Below are 17129 nucleotides of genomic sequence, written 5' to 3' on the forward strand. Positions count from 1 at the left end.
CCTCTCCTAGTTCAGATCCTAAGACAGAGGGGTGCCCCTCTTCTAGTTCTGATCCTAAGACGGAGGGGTGCCCCTCTTCTAGTTCAGATCCTAAGATGGAGGGGTGCCTCTCCTAGTTCAGATCCTAAGATGGAGGGGTGCCCCTCTTCTAGTTCTGATCCTAAGACGGAGGGGTGCCTCTCCTAGTTCAGATCCTAAGACAGAGGGGTGCCTCTCCTAGTTCAGATCCTAAGACGGAGGGGTACCTCTCTTTGCACCACTGATGTGTTGCTGTTTTCCACTGAGGTAAGGGTTGACCCTCAGAATCCACCAGGCACACTGGGACTTTTTCGAATTAAACATGTCGAACTGATAATTGTGTACACAGGGTCATGATACTTTAAGTGGGTTTGTTTCATTCTCTGTTGATGTCATACATAAGCCAGGAAAAAAAGTGTGATTGAGTAAACCAATTACTCACTTTTAATAAAGTATTGAAAAAATGTGGTAAAAGACCATGATGTATAAAACTGTGAAATGAAAATTTAGTGTCTTGTGAGCCTTTCAATATCTCTAAGGACACCTCTTCCCAAGGATTCTAATTTCACAGACTTAATTTCCCCTGACCAAGAAAATCATACAAGAGAGACCCCATACTAAAATCATGCTCACTAATGGGGCCCCTTCCTACCCCTCAGACTCCTGATTCTCCTCGTCTTTCCCTCTCCTTATTTGTAGGCAGAGAAATTCACCTGGCCAGGGGGAGAGCCCATTAGGTATGGGGTCGTACCTTCACACAGGAGATGGGGACATGGACGCAACCTCTGAAGCACTGTAAAATCTGTTGGTCACCTTACTCGCTTGAGTGAGGATGAGGGTCAAGGGTCCCTTGATTTTGTGGACGCTTCTGCTCCACACACAAAGTGTGCCTCTTAGAGTCCAGCAGAGTTCTTTGCTACAGCCTCCCCAGAAACCAGCGTGGATCCTGACAACTAGCAATCATGGGTACAGGGAGAGCAAGGGCCCAAAAGGGGAAGAGGCATCAGCAGGCTACTAGGTATAAAATAGGAATAGAAGCAATTACTGGGTCCTAAACAATATACAGTTGGCATTATATTTAAATTTTTTCACTTAAAAAAAATTAAAGGCCATGAGCTAGAGAGATGGCTCCCTGGCTAAGAGTGCCTACTGCTTTTGCAGAGGTCCCAGTTTTAGCTCTCAGCACCCAGTCTGACAGCTAACAACTGCCTGTAACTCCAGCTGTGGGGATTGGACACCTCTGGCCTCCAGCGATACCTGCAGTCACACACACACACACACACACACACACACGCACATGTAACCACATACAGACACACACACGTAACTACACACAATTAAATCTATTTTAAGAAGCACCTGTGTGCCACACTGAGTGTGGAGTAAAGCGAAATGTTCAGAGCCAGTTCTCTCCTTCCACCGCATGGACCCCAGGGTTAGGACTCAGCCTGGAAGCACGTGTCATGACCCACTGCGCTGTCCCACCACCCCTAAAGCTTGAGAACATAGAACACAACCCAAGAGAAATCATTAGTCATTTCCAGGTACATCTTTATTAGGAATGGGCTCTTCTCACTGCAGACAGAGACGGGACCTGCAGTTCCACAACATTTAAACCATTGCGAGACATCAAGGTGTGGGTGGAAGGAATTATTTAGGACAGTTTCGAAAATGACTTCACAGACATTCTTTTTTTTTTTTTTTTAACAGACATTCTTGGAAGCAATGTTTTGAAATTTGCATTTCATATTTAATTTTGCTGGTAGTCTAACTCAGAACAACACCCAGCTACTTGGGATTTTCTGGGCAATCATCTTTACAGACAGTGCTGACTGCCATTTGCTCTGCAGTCTGGTAGTGTGGTCATTGCTTCTTCATCTGGTTTCTCAAAGCGCATCCTCACACAAGTGTGCACTACCTTCTGTGAGTTCTGGGAGAGGGCAAGATTGAGCACACTGACTCAGCAGTGATGGTGGAAGAAGGGGTTGGGGATGGGGAGGAGATGTGTGTATGGGACCTGAAAACAAGTTCACAATATTCACTGGTTGAATAAAGCCTTTATAAAGCCAAGTTCTACAGAACTGTTTCAGTGGACCAGTACTAGCAGAGAACCAGGAACAGATTCACTGGAGATTTGTAGAAACTTGGCCGAGAAAGCTTAGAGGTAGAGACATGGCAGCATGTGAAGAGTTCAAGATTTAACTAGTGTGGTCTGCTAAACTTTCTGGCTGCAGGATTAAAAGGAAATTGTAGTAGTTTTTAGCATTGAGAAAAGAAGAAATAAAAGCTGTTTTTGTTCAAAATCCCAGTCACCAGGGAATACTGCCGTGTTTGTGGTGCAGGTCAGTTCTCAGACATTAGCACTGGCGTCAGCATGGCTGGACAGCTGCTGTCAGCACAGGGTCTGTGGTGGGAAAGAGACAAAGAACTAGATTCCATGTTATAAATAACTCAGCCTCCCTTCCCACAGCACAACACTCTAGCCATCTAGACACACCTACTACAGGTGACCTTGGGCAGGAGTTACCAGGAAAACAGGAACAGCACAGGACAGGGGAAAGAATGATAGGCTATAGCCGTGAAGACTGTCGCCCACGCCAGCACTGGGTACAGCTGTGAACACTATCACCCACGCTAGCACAGGGGCTAGGGAAATGGCATTTTCTTTGTTTCATTCTTAACCTCAGCCTGACCTGCTAAACGTGTTCTAGAATGGAAGTCAATGGGTGTCACTAACTAGGTTTTCAGTGATTTAGAACTCTGTGAGTGCAGAAAGTTACCCTGAACGGACAGTGCTCACCAGTTGTGATGCTGCAAACAGGGATCCAAAGACATATATTGACATAGACTATTTGAAGCCTAGAGAGAGACCTCCTTCCTTCTATTCCTATCCTGAGTGACCACTGCAATCAACATATAGGACTTGTCGAAAGGATAAATTGCTGATCTGTGAGTCACGCAGCCTCTCAAAGATCTTTTATGTTAAAGAATCATTACTTTACTTTCACTGGACAGTGGTGGCGCACAACTTTAATCCCAGCATTCAGGAGGCAGAGGCAGAGGCAGAGGCAGAGGCAGAGGCAGAGGCAGAGGCAGAGGCAGAGGCAGAGGCAGAGGCAGGCGGATCTCTGTGAGTTCGAGGTCAGCCTGGTTTACAGAGTGAGTTCTAGGACAGCTGGGGCTACACAGAAAAATCCTTTCTCAAAACACAAAACAAAACAACAACAAAAAACACAACAATAACAAATCATTACTTTCATCTTCCTTAGAAGAAACACTTGAGTCTCTCTGTGTATGTGTCCCTGGAAGCTTGCTAACTCTAAATACTGGAGGACACAGAGAGCTTACTCATTAGACCCAAGGCATCCTGGTATTACACTATAGCATTGAAGGTCCATTGAGGAAAAGCTGTTGCCTACTAACCAAAAGAGTGTAGTCTACCTCTTAGTGGAGACAAGCCATTGGCTTCTCCCTTAAGAGAATTGGGCTGGCCCACCACCTGTCCAAGGGACCACCCTTCAAGAAGGCAGGCCCACCTCAAGCTAAGGAAATAGGAAGAATAGTTATTCCTTTAAGGAGATGTTTTCTTTTCTTAGTGATGCAGTCTCTTACAGACACACAACTCCACAGCCTACCTGTTTTTCTGAATCACCCAGAAGGGCTCAGCTTTTCCATTATTCCTCTCAGTTCTAAGTATGTTCTCCCTCACCCTGAGCCTCCCTTGCTCACTCTCCTTCCTGACTCCATGCTGGCTTAACTCAAAGGATGTGGCTCTTTCTTCCCATCTGCACTTCCTCTTCTGGCAACTGCCAAGATTTACAACTTTCCTACCCTCAAGTTTTTCTTTTGAAATTTAATAAAATTGTCCAGTATGGACAAGAACCCTAAAAGGAGACCCCAATTTTCTAATCAGTTAATCTCCTTGTGGTTTTCCACTGGGCCAATGATCTCCTTCAGGTGTCTGATTTGGCATTTGAGAAGTCAGTTAGGTCTAGATCACATATAAACACGTGGAAAAAAAAACAAAACAAAAAGCCCTCATTTCATCTTTTACTTAAGCACATCCCCTCATGGCCTCTGCGCGGCAACCCTGTCTATAACTCTTCCTCCCCATTGTCCTGTTTCCAATCTTACTTTCTACTATCCCTCGGGAATCCTTCATCTTTAGTTAGCTGAGTCCTAGTCAGGCAGTCCCTGCTGAGAAAGACCCGCTTCCTTCGTCCTTGGGTGCAAGCACCCCCCTTCACCCCGCCCTGCTTCCATCTAATTATTCTGTGTGCTTCAGGAGTGAATAATTTAGTTGTTTGTGATCTATCTCTAGGGACTGGAAGTTCCAGGTTATCTTTTTGTGTGCTTATGTTTAGTACTGTGTCTAGCACAATACATTTGTTAAATAAAGGTTCATTGAAAGGATTTCTCTCTGGTACAATTCATCCTTCTGTAAGATGTAAAATTCATCAGTAAATGTTGTCTCCGTTCCTCAGATCACCCCCGCTTCCCAGAATGCCTTCCTACAGCATAACAAAAAATGGCAGCAGAAAGCCATTGTCTCCCAGTGCCCTGGCCCAGGCTCACCTGCCTCCCTTCCATTACTGCAGAGCTCCGATCTGCTTCAGCCGGGTCATCAGCTCCCCATTCTGCTGCATGGCAATGAGATCACTGCATCCACCTATACAGTCTTTACCAATGAAGACCCGAGGGACCTGCAGAAGTGAGCAAGTCAGGACAGTCAAGGATCCTGTGACTAGTGTGATTACCCCACCGCCCATTGTCCACCATGCTAGGCTTCACAAGTGGCTTTACAACCTTCCGAAGAGTCTTTTAAGACTCTTAAGAGTAGAAGTAATCATTTAAAAAAAACATTACTAGGGCTAGGTTGTAGTTCAGAGGCATGGCCACTGAGCATGAGTTGAATCCTCAGCCCCATGTGGGAAATGGTAAGAAAAGGTGTTTCAGGTTGGATGAGCTGGGCATTGACAGTTTTTTTCACTTTACAGATATAGGTCGGGAGCAAATTCTTATTGATGCAGTAAGAATACCAGGTTTTGCTCTGGCTTCCCTGAAGTTGGAAAGACCCAAGACCTGAGACCATCTACAAAACCGCAGCAATCAGGGGCATTCTTCTTACTCGGTGCAGCTGGAAGGTCGATCCATGCTTATTAAGTAATTCATTCCCCTGTTATTAAATCACAAGTGAGCTGTCCTCAACTAGAAGACAGTATTGTGCACCATAAAGAGCTAACATCAGTTCCCAGGGGCTGTTTCTCTCCTTGCCTGAGACTCAGAATCCTGGAAAGTCTGGTTAAACGGGACACAGATTTCTTCTTTCAACCCCCAATTTTGAGATTCAGACAAAATGAGCTAAGGTCCAGGAGTCTGAATTTCTAAACATTTCCCAGGTCCCGGTCACCTTTCACTCCCTGGTCTACACAGATCACCCTGATTTCTCCCAGTGTTACTGAGCCCCCTACCCCCACCACACACTCCCCTGTCCACTTCCCAGCCCCACAGTGTTGCCTGCCTGAGACAGGCCCTGAAACGGTCTGGCTGTTCCTTAGATGTTTTTTTGTACACTCTGGCAAGAAGCCAGAAGGAACCTTGCCTTCCACCCTCGCCCCACCCCCATAGTCAGGTGAGAAGGAGGAAGAAAAACATTTGTCACTCAAACCTCTGGCCCCACCCCTCTCCTAGAAGGAAGTTGACTCAGCTACTCCTAGAGGAGGAAGAACCTTCACCCTAAAACCAAGCTCTGGGTTTTCCTGGAATGGGTCTCCCCAGCATTCTCTGCAAGTCTAGGGTTCACTTCCTGTGTGTACAGAGGTCAAAAGCTGACAGTGAGTGTCTTCCTTGATTAGTCTACCTTTTTTTTTTTTTATTAAAATGAGGAAGGGTCCTTGCTCCCAGCACAGAGGGTTTACAAGCAGGCTGCCATTCGTGTATGCTTGGGAGGTAAATGCTTTATCCACCGAGCCATCTTCCCAGCACCCTCTTCTCTACTTCTGACCATTGTTGGCCAGGTTTTCTACTGTGAGCCCCTTCTTCTGTCTGCCATTCCCAACTGAATTCTGTGTGGTCTCAGACTGTCTCTCAGTTTCAGCCCAGACCCTGTCCTTTCTGCAGTCTCTTGTTTCTGTAAAACTAGCTGCGTGTGCAGAGGCTGATGGACTGATTCGAGCTTCACTGACGGTGAAGCCTGTGGACTGTGGGTGTTTCAGGGCCAACTTTGCAATCTTGAATGACCTTTAGCCTACCTTGCTGTCTTAACTGGAGTTTTTTTATTGCTGTGAAGAGATACTATGACTATGCCAACTCTTCTAAGGAAAACGTTTAACTGGAGTGGCTGGCTTACAGCTCAGAGGTTCAGTTGTTGTCATTATGGTGGGGAGCATGGTGTGCAGGCAGAGTGGAAACTGCTACATCTTGCAGGCAACAAGAAGTGGACACTTGGGTGAAACTTGAGAAGAGACCTCAAAGCCCACCCCCACATTGACACACTTCCTCTAACAAGGCCACACCTACTCCGGCAAAGCTACACCTCCTGAAAATGCCACTCCTTTTGGGGGGGCATTTTCTTTCTAACTACACCACAGTGTCACACCCAATGAACATATACATGTAGTATCTTAACGAAACCACTCTTCTACCTGTCAGAGGGTAAGAATGCTATCTCACAGCATCCAAGGTCTATCTGTACGACTTTAACTCACTTCTTTCATAGTCCACCTAAGGTTTTTAAAAATTGCCTTATTTGGATCTCTTTTTTCTGCTTCTGCGTTGGAACGTGGAGGTAACCTAGCTCCATCCTCTCAGGCAACGCTCATTCACTTGACTCAAGGATAAGCCAACTCCTTTGAGGGAAAAGCAGTTTTTGTACTGATGACATTAGTGACCAGAACGGCCCTTCCAGGAGCCACATTCCAGCAGCAGCCTGCGCACGTGCAGGGCAGCCCAAGCTGGTGTTTGGGAGATTAGAGGCCTTCTCCAGGCCTCAGATCAAGCCCTTCTTACTCTAACCCTTAGTGTCCCTGTCATGCCCGCCACCTAGCTCCATGGGACACCAGTCACTCGAGCACACTAAAGGCAGGTGTGCTGGACTTTACTTTTTGTCTTTTCCTTCATCTTGGTGAGGCCCTTATGGTTCCATTTGAAACAGCAGCCTGCTGCATACACTCTGTCTCCTATTGCCTAATTTTCTTGGTAAGTACATCATTGCCACCTCCCAAATACACAATTCATTGTATTGTTTGTCTCCCACACAAAAGTGCACATTTTACAAAGTAGGAGTTTTTTCATGGCTGTATCTTCACTGTGCAGAAATGTCTGACACATTATAAAAGCTGAAAAATATGTTTTCTATCCAGAAAAATCATCCTATGACCATGGAGGAAAACTAAGCCTCTTCACACAAAAATGAAGGCAATTTGCAGAAAGTTCCATCAAAAGCTCAAGGAGAAAGGCGGAGCTCTGGAGAAGTAGCAGACAAAAGCCCCCGGGTAGGAGCCTTAGAGAGCCAGTCTTGCTAGAGTAAAGACTGTCTCTGTGGTCAGTCCCGCTGAACTCCTACTGTGGACCACTTCCCATAGGTCACGCAGGGCGACTAAACAGCCAACCACACTCAAGTTCTCACTGCCCTAGAAGGTAAACACATCCCAATAGGATCTGGAAGCAGTGAGTTAGAAGCTTTTGTGCTTCCCTCAAAAGTATGTGTTTGGATTTGGACTAAAAAACCTATTTGGGGGGAGGATACATAGAGGATCACAGATATGGCTCATGAGGGCCCTGAGTTCAGATCCTGAGAAGCCATGGAAAAACCAGGCATGACAGTGCATATTACTGGGAGATGGGTGGATCCCACGGGCTCACAGGCTTGGCAGCCTAACCAAATGACTAAGGTGCTGGTTCATTGAAAGACCCTGCCTCAAAAAAACTAATGTGGAGAGTGATTGAAAACACATCCCGAGGTCAACTTCTAGTCGCCACACACTCATGTACACACACGAATTTACCACACGCATGTGCGTGCACACACACACACACACACACCCCTTTTGAAAATTTAAACTTAAAAGGCTACTACAAAAGTGTTGCTTTACAAATAAGTGCAAACATCTGCTAAGATTGAAGATGAAGATTGTTTTCCTCTGGAACAGTTGCTGTTCGGCACAGGCAACATCCTCGCTGATCCTGCTGTAGCTGGAACCACCTGCAGATCTTTCCCACTGTTCCCGATGGCTGGCTCCTACCTCTGCTCTTGGGAGGCTAAATAGGAGTGTGGTGTGAGCACGGGATTGTCTGAGAAGTTCCCAGTGACTCCATTGGCCAATGAGGTTTGTGCACGGGCCTGTAGGAGTGTTCCCACTTCTCTGGTCTCTCCACTATTTGTGTCTCTGCTCCAAGACTCCACCGTACAGCTGTAAAACAGTGTACTCTTGGTCTGCACTAGAATACAGATTTTTGAATGAGACAATTTCCAAGGCTTTATACCTAGGTCACAGAGAAAACCCTCTAAGTCACACTAAATCTCAAGTAGGAAATGTGTTTCTGCCAACACTGCCCTACGATGTGTGTAAGTGAATTGGTGTGATGGCCATCAGGGGAGACTCCGTGTCTTTCCCTTTGACTATCTAAACACTGGGCCTCAAAACTAGTTTCCCCGGAAAACCTGGGCTGCAAAAGGCCGAAGTCCTGATGCCAGCCAGTGCAGGACCTTGCCTCACAGGAAGAGATTTCACAGTTCTGAGGTCCTTACGAGACCAACTGTACCTGAGATAACGAATGAGCCAACAGTGGGTGGGGACCTCACCTTGATCTGCTATACACCTGCCACCTGCTATATGAACCTAAGCCTTAGCCTGGGGAGAGGGCTCAGTTGGTGAGGTGCTTGCCCATGAGAGCAAGGACCTTAGTTTTATCTCCCACAATCTATAGAAAAATATAAGTCACAATATTGGGGAGACTGATATAGGATGACCCTCAGGGTTTCTAGCCATCAGCCCAGTCTGTGAACTCCAAATTCAGTGAAGGATCCTGTCTCAAAAAATGGTTATTGAGAGTGATCAAAAAAGTCACCCAAAGTTAACTCTTGGCCTGTCTCACAAATGTGGGTTGACACACCACACACACACACACACACACACACACACACACACACACACACCCTGAACTTTATGGACTTGGGAAGCACTGGATGACCTCTTTAGGTATTCATCTTCCCAGTGAGACCTCATTGAATATGTTTCTTTTCTCTGCTTTTCACTGTCACGTGTCCCTTTAATTGGTATTGGAGGCAGGTGGCCAAGGTTCTTGGCTTGTTGGGGCTGCCAGACCCTGGGCTTTGTCCCCCAGCACTCCAGTAACAGTGAGACCAGCTCGCTGTCCCAGCACCAGAAGCTGCTAGACTGGGCCAGCAGCAGCCCGGGCACAAAGCAAGCCTTTTCTGAGGGAAGGAGCCACAGTGTATCTGCAGAACAGGCTTCTGAAGTGCTACTCCAGCTGTCTGGCCAGGCCCCTAGGAAGGCAAGAAACTCGCAGACTATTCCAGAAGCTAATGTGGTAACCAGGCCTGAGTAGCAGCAGGCCTGAAATAGCCTCTAATTAAGGCAGCACAAGGGGCAAACGGTGGAGCAGAGGGTTTCTTTTCCTAGTGGGTGGAGCTAGATAAGAAGGAGCAAACCAGGTTATAACGTCTAGAGAAAAGAAAGTGAAGGCTCACAAACCGTACCGTGACGAGTGCAAACAGGGAAGAAGTGTGTTTGCTGCCGAGTTCCTTAACAGAAAGCTGAAGGTCACACCCAGCCTCTCAGCTGCCCCCTGCCTCATCAGATGAACACTGTCAGCTCAAAATAGTTCGTAAAACAAAGCCCTCAGATGCACAGCCGACTGCCTCCAGCTGGCTGCAGAGCCCACAGAGCTGACACCATGCATCCCTGTGGTGTCCTCCAAGACAGTACCTCTGCTGCTGTCTGACTCGTCTGTCCTCAGGTTCCTCCCCCACACCCTGCAAAGCCCTCTAGAGGCTGGGAAGGACTGCGTCCTGGCAGTGGCAACCTAGAAAAGGCATGGATGTCTGCACTCTGAAAGGAACCTGCAACCCTTGAGCCTTTCTTAGCATTTGAACACACTCACTGTTCTCGCTCCGGTGAGCTGCTGTAAATAATCTTGAATCTCATTGGTGTTGTTGGTAGCTGTGATATCCACAAATTCCAGAAGCCCTTGTTTGAAAGGCAGTTGCCTGAGGATTTCCTGGGTCTTCTGGCAGTAGGGGCAGGTGGGCTTGATGAACACGACCACCTTTCCAGGCTGGATCTTGCCGTTAACAAATTCCTGAGCCATGCCGGCAGGCTGCAGCTTTCCCAGAAGGACCGCTCAGTAGAAGGTCCTGGTTGGGTGTAAAACGTGGCTTAGCCACAGCTTTCATTTAAAAAGGAACCTCCTTGGAGGAGGAGTTAGCAAGCAGGATGATTCAGTTTTAAAGGGCCAGCCTAGGCCAGGCTGTCTTTGTGCTCTCTGCCTTTGGGAATGCCTGTCCAATAGCAGGGAACGAACCTAAATCACCCTCGAGGGTAGCAGAGACTGCATTGACCAGCTTCTGGGAGTAGGCTGGGACCTCTTAGAGCAAATTCTTTTTTTTTTTTATCTTTTGGAGACAAGATTGTTTTTAAAAACATAAACACAACCATTCAGGAATGCTGTGGCACTCCATAGGAAGTAGGGTGAAAAGGTGATTGGGCCACTGGAGGTTGCTTTGTTTAGCCTAAAAGGTGAGTGTTGTGTGGTTAGTGGAACTGGATCTGAACATGTAAAAACATGGCAGCAAAGCTACCTGGACTTCTGTGTCTGCCAAATGTGTGCACAGTACTGAGGCCATACCGAACACTACTCCCCTTTCAACAGCGTAGATTGTGACCGCACTCTGCACAGGACCTACCTGGCAAGCTAAGCCTTAGATACACCTGCCCCACCCCAACAGCCTTAGCATTGGTGACATTTGAACAGCGGTTAGGTAAGAAAGCAATTTCCACAGAACCCCTGACTTCAAGCTCCACACAGAATGGGGATCTCTTCCTGCCTGACTTGTTTCCACAGTGAGCCAATGAGCTACAGGAGGCAGGGCCGAATTAGATAAGCAGTTCAAAGAGAAAACGCCTATGGCCTAGATTACCTTTCCAAGGTTCCATGCTGGTGGCTCTGGCTCACACTGTGACAAGAGAGAGGAAGATCGACTGCTGGAGGTCGCTTTCTTTGTCACTCTCATTGTTACCAAAATCAAATTGCAAAATAGTGGTTAAATTGCCAGATTCAGGGTCACTGAAGTGGTTCAGAGAAAGCCCTGTCCCACCAGACAAGTGTGGCAGGGCTGCATGACTGAGCTGGAGACCTCCCAGCCAGTAGCTTCTCACACTCCAGAGTGAGCTTCCGGGTAAAGTCGGTACCCTGCCCTTCTTTTCCTTCCCTTTAGCCTCCAGACGCTGGCCCATCCCAGAGGCCTCTTGAGGCCCAAACGTCTGCAGGGCTCTGTCTGTTTCCATGACATTGGGGCATCAGCACCTGGTGCAGGCTGGTTTGTAGTGTCTTTGTCTTCTCAGCACTGTCTGTTTTTCCCTTCCTGCAGCCCCCTTTCCTAAGAGTCTGACTGGTCTGGTCTCTCTCAGACCATGGCTGAGAACTATGGTGGCCTTCCATTTCTTGCACTTTCGCCCTCTGGCCTTTGCCTGCAGCCGCCACCTATGTTTTCCTGGCATCGTCTTTCCTAATCACCTGACTGTCTGACTCTCCTTATCACCTTCTGCCCAAACGCCTCAGTTTGCTTACTCATCCTGGACCTGGTGTTCAGCCTAACCCAGAAGTCTAAGTGTGAAGTTAGCATAGGCAGAACCCTGAAACCTCGCAAGAAATCTGTCTGCAGAGTCACCTGGGACGTGGAGTCCCACGCTACCCTTAACTCCAAACTCCTGCCAGATGGGGATCTTTTCCTATCAGTCTGTACCTCTAACTTGACAGTCACTGAGTCAGAGGCTACCCTATGAACTGTAGTCTGTGTCTCAGCAAAACTGGGGCTTCGGCTCCGTGAGGGGGAAATGTGCCCATAGGCTCCTGTGCTGCGTAGGTGTGCAGGCCCACAGCGTTGGCACTACAGACCAGTGCAGACCTTCAGAAACCACGGGTGTTTCAGTGGGGACCTGGTGGGGCCCCTCAGTGATGCCTGTCCTCCCTCAAGAGGCCCAGAGAGGGTAGTATGAGCATAGGAGCAGATAAGGACTCTTCCGGAACAAGTGGGAGTGCAAGCAACATTGTGGGGAGGTGAGGTTCCTGGGCAGAGCACTGACAAGCTAGTGGTCTGTGGGGATGTGAGGCAGTGCAGTGATTTTGTGGCCCCATTTGAGGGCCGAAGAGTTTGGCCACGAATGAACATTTCTCAGGCTTTCTCCATTCTTGCTTGGCAGGATGCTATTTTAATCAGTAACCCCTCTAGAAGCTCTCTGCTTTCCAATGTTAGTGGCAGCATGGTCTGCTTTTTGTTCCGGCACATCTGTATGTTCTGACTTAGCTCCTTTCTTGAGAATATTACCTGTGCATGTGGCATCCTGGGGCAAGGTCTTCTCCACATGCCGTTCTGGTTGTCACTGATGATGAATGTTGCATTTGGTTTCCGTGCCTGGACTTCTCTCCCAAGCCTCAGGAATGCAGCAGCTGAGATGCCCCATCTGAAGCCTCCTTCAGCCTCTCAGCCTCCCTGGGTTATTCAAGCTGCCAGGGGTTGTAGGATATGTGTGCACTGTGATGATGGATTGCTGTGGTTAGTGTAATAAAAAGCTGAACAGCCAATAATAGTTAGGCAAGAGACGATAGGCCGAACTTCTGGGCAGAGAGGGCAGATCAGGAGGAAGCAGGATGGCCTCATGGAAAAACATAGATTTTAAAGTATGGGTTAATTTAAGTTATAAGAACTAGCTGGACAGAAGCCTGAGCTATGGTCAGGCTCCCATAGTTAATAATAAGTCTCTGTGCCATTATTTGTGAGCTGGCAGTCCGAAAAAAAATCTGACTACACCCAGCTTTCATCTATGCCTGCTTCCCTCCCTCTATATACTGACTTCCTTCTGTGCGGAGGGCAGGAAGGGGGAGGCTTCTCTCCTGCCCTCTACTTTTGCTTACATGAAACAGCCAAGCTGTCCCAGGTCTGCCTCCCAGGTCTCCCCTGGGTCTGAACACCTGACTCTACTTGGGGGCCCTGTCCCCTGTCTCCTCACTTCACATGGCCTCCCAGCCAGCTCTGTGGACAGTCTCTAGAAATGCGGGTCCTGCCATGAGCTCTCAAAGCCTTCTGGGCTTTTTCAGATTCCCTGTGGAGATACTGTGTATGACTGGCCCTCCCTGTGTTCTGTCATTCCTCTTGCCCAGCCCCCATTTCTGCTTTCTCCCAGCTCCCTGGGCTCTGAGCCATTTCTGTGCTCTGCCGCATGCATCTTCACTGTGTGCACTGCCACTCCCTCCCCAAGCTCAGAGTGCCGCACATTCCCACTCTCTCTGCAATTAACTTCCGCTAGTCCAATGAGTCCCAAATCCAATGATGTATTAGCTCCTCTGGGAAGTACCCCAGAACAAACCCCTCTTTCCTGCTAGAATGCCTTCCAGCTGAGTTCACATGATAAGCTCTGCCTGACTAGCATAGGTCAGTGGGTTTTTTAAAATTTAATGTTTATGTGTGTAGATACTTTGCCTACATGCATATTTATATACAACATCCATTTCTGGTGCCTATGGAAGCCAGAAGTAGGTGTGGGATCTATAAAACTGAAGTTACAGACTTTAATTGAAGCTGTGGATGCTGGGAATCAAACCTGGGTCTTTAATCACACCGGTGTTCTTACCCTGTAAGCCAGCCCCGTCATTTCTTTTAAAATCATTTTCTGCCATCTCTACAGTCTCTTAAGAACAGCAAGAAAATTGCATTCATTCTTGCCTTGGAGCCCCACAAATGAACAGATGCACACAGGGCCTCTTCTGTCTACCTCTGAACTCATGTAGTCAATATTTATTAATCACCTCCCGGGACCAGACACACAGATTCTCATACATACAACCATCCTTAGGAATTCATAGGGAAGTGGGGCATACAAGCATGGAAAATGGACACAAATATTATCAGTATGTGGGATGGTACAAAAGAGGTATATAGAGGTGCCAAATGAGAACAGCTGGTCCACCGGAGTATGGTTAGGGAAAGGGCTGTTAACAGAAAAGAGTCACTGTGGATACTTATGTGTAACTGTCAGGCGACATCTCAGGAAACCCAGTAAATTAGCGAGCACAGACGAGCTCTAAGCAGTGACAGGAAAGCTTTGGGGCAAACCTTACACAGTCTGTCCAGCTCACTGCAGAACCACTCTGGACTCCCCAGGCTGAGCAGCACTAAGGCACCTCGGTGACTGAAGGTGTCCCACGGCTGACTTCCTAGCCACAGCCGCCCTTTAGGTATGCTGCTGGAGGCTTCAGGTGAGTTAACATGTTACCAGATGCAGGAAGGTTTGGGTCTGTGGCTGTGCTTTCTGGAAAATGCTCCCTGGCTCTCCACCGGTCTGACTACAGAAGATCACTAACTTTGCCCCAAAAGTCCCTCAGAGCATTTCCTTACCATCTCTTGGTTTGCTGAAATCAGCACCCTCTTACTATAAGTGCTGACTGTGTGCCAAACTTACAGATAAGAACTTAATAAAAGCAATTTTTATCCTCACATCAACTTTGCAAGGTAGGTCCGAAACTGACTGAATAATGAAACTGTCCTTGACTTGGAGGACATGAAATTCAGGTAAGGTCAGGGGCACCGGCTGTTTCCCAGCAGGCTCCGCCTCACATCTAGACTGTTTCTCTTGCCACAATTTCTGAGATTCAGGTTCAGTTTGTACATGAAATCTTAAGTTACCACCCATGACCCTGGGCTCTACTGTGGTTTCTGACTCCCATGTAAATTAGAGGCCCCATATCTGAGGTCTTTTGGGGTGTTTCCAAACAGTTAAATGTTTTATCATTGCTATTGAGTAGTCCCAAACACAATCATACCATAGGAAACAATCTAAAGCCTTCTAGATAGGGAATGCCTTTGTTGGAGACTCCAATAGAGAAGACAGATGTTACTTCTCTCCTTTTCCAGCCCTTGGTGCTGAGGTAGGCTATCTCAAAGGATATCATCTGGTTACTGTCATGGACTATTAGCTAAAGATGTGTTACATTTGTTTATGTTGTAGAACATTTGTTTAATGATGCAAAGACGTCTTATATTCTTTTTAGGTGCATTTGTTTAACTCTGTGAAGCTGTGTTACTTTGCCTGTCTAAAACACCTGATTGTTCTAATAAAAAGCTGAATGGCCAATAGGTGGACAAGAGAAAGGATAAGCGAGGCTGGCAGGGAGAGAGAATAAATAAGATAAATCTGGGAAGAAAGATGGAGAGCGAGAGAAGGAGAAGGAGGGAGGACATCAGTGACAAGCCACACAGCCACACAGCCAGACATGGAATAAGAAATAAAGAAAAGATACTCAGAAATAGAGAAAGGTAAAAGCTCAGAGGCAAAAGGTAGACGGGCTAATTTAAGTTAAGGAAAGCTGGCTAGAGAAAAGTCAAGGTAAGGCCAGGCATTCATAAGTAAGAAAAAGTCTCCTTGTGTATTTGGAAGCTGGGTGGTGGACCCCCAAAGAGCAAAAGAGAAAAAAATCAACTACAGGTTATCGTACATAGACTCAGTCTGCTCATCTCAAAACTAAAACCAGGTGATTGACATATGAGATTATGAAACAAAACTTCCTGCAATGCGCACAGGAGCTTACGTAGCTGTATCTGCATCATGCATAGACCGTGTGACCATGCAGCAAGTACATCACATAGAGCTCGAGGGCTCCGAGTGGGTATATAGAGTGGGTGCTTGATGGCACATGCGCAGCCCTGGAACCTGGAAGTGACCGTGTTTGGGTGGCTAGACATTTTGCCAAAGCGCTGGGTGATGGAAACCTAACACATGCCCTGTGAGCTAAGGCAGCGGGAGGAACAAGCAGCTACAGCAGCTACATGGCAGGAAGGGGAAAGTTAGAGAAGGAGCAAAGCCTCAGTGTGCAGAAAAGCATACTTAGAACAGAGACAGGAGAGAAGAAAAGCTGAGCTCTTCTGAGTGATTCAGAAAGCCTGGCAGGTGTATCTCATGAAAGAGATTTTTATTTCTCTATCTCTTTAGCATGACCTGAAGAGCGTAGCTTCCTCAGGGCTGGCATCTTGGCAAAATAATTTACCGGCCCAACTGGGTGAATACTTTTTTAAAAGTGATTTTTTAGATTCATTTCATGTATAAGGTATTTTGCCTGCCTCATGTGTGTATGTGGACCATGTGTGTGTTTGGTGCCCACAGAGGTCAATAAAGTTGTCGGATCCCCAGGAACTGGAATTACAATGGTTGTGAGTCACTGTGTGGGTGCTGGGAATGAAACCTGGATCCTCTTAAGCAATGTGCTGGCTAGTTTTACTTTAACTTGGCACAGGCTAACATCATCTAAGAAGAAGGAACCTCCTTTAAGAAAATGCCTAAGCTTAGGCTGTAAGCAAGCCTGTAGGACATTTTCTTAACTAGTGACTGATGGAGGAGGGCCCAGCCCATGTGGGTCATGTTACCCCTCGGCTGGTAGTCCTAGCAGCCTGAGCAAATCACGAGAAACAAGCCCGTAAGCAGCACTCCTCCATGGCCACCACATCGGGTCCTCATCCAGGTTCTTAGCCTGTCTGAGTTCCTGTTCTGACCTCTGTGATGATGAACAATAACGTGGAACTCTAAGTCATGCTCCTTTCTGCCCAAGTCGTATGTGGCCACGGTGTTTCAGCGCGGCAATAGTGACACTAAGGGATCCACTGGTCATCTCTCAAGCCTCCTGGGTTAACTTGTCTTTGTTTTTGTTGTTGTTAAAAGACCAATCTCTCCACGGACTCAATAATCCCAATCAGACCAAATCAGACCAAAGTAAAAGATGCCCATGTTTAATGGCTGCCAGCACTCCCGGGTGGCCCCCCAAAAATGGAGAGAAAGAGGCAAAAGGGGAGACCATGTATTCATTCTCTGGGAGGGAGTTTA

At 47.2% G+C, this 17129-nt stretch overlaps 1 protein-coding gene across 1 annotated transcript; it reads right to left on the reverse strand.

Annotated features, from left to right (window-relative positions):
• Positions 1–1552: 1552 nt before the first annotated feature.
• On the reverse strand, positions 1553–10423 carry Glrx (glutaredoxin). The gene is made up of 3 exons (XM_038322521.2): positions 10144–10423; positions 4594–4721; positions 1553–2422 (listed from the first exon to the last, which is right to left on the reverse strand). Exons 1-2 carry the CDS (start codon positions 10348–10350, stop codon positions 4608–4610), a joined length of 321 nt encoding a protein of 106 aa, XP_038178449.1. The 5' UTR covers positions 10351–10423; the 3' UTR covers positions 1553–2422; positions 4594–4607.
• Positions 10424–17129: the final 6706 nt, after the last annotated feature.

Source organism: Arvicola amphibius, chromosome 3 (genome assembly GCF_903992535.2).
Source record: "Arvicola amphibius chromosome 3, mArvAmp1.2, whole genome shotgun sequence".
Lineage (NCBI taxonomy): Eukaryota > Metazoa > Chordata > Mammalia > Rodentia > Cricetidae > Arvicola > Arvicola amphibius.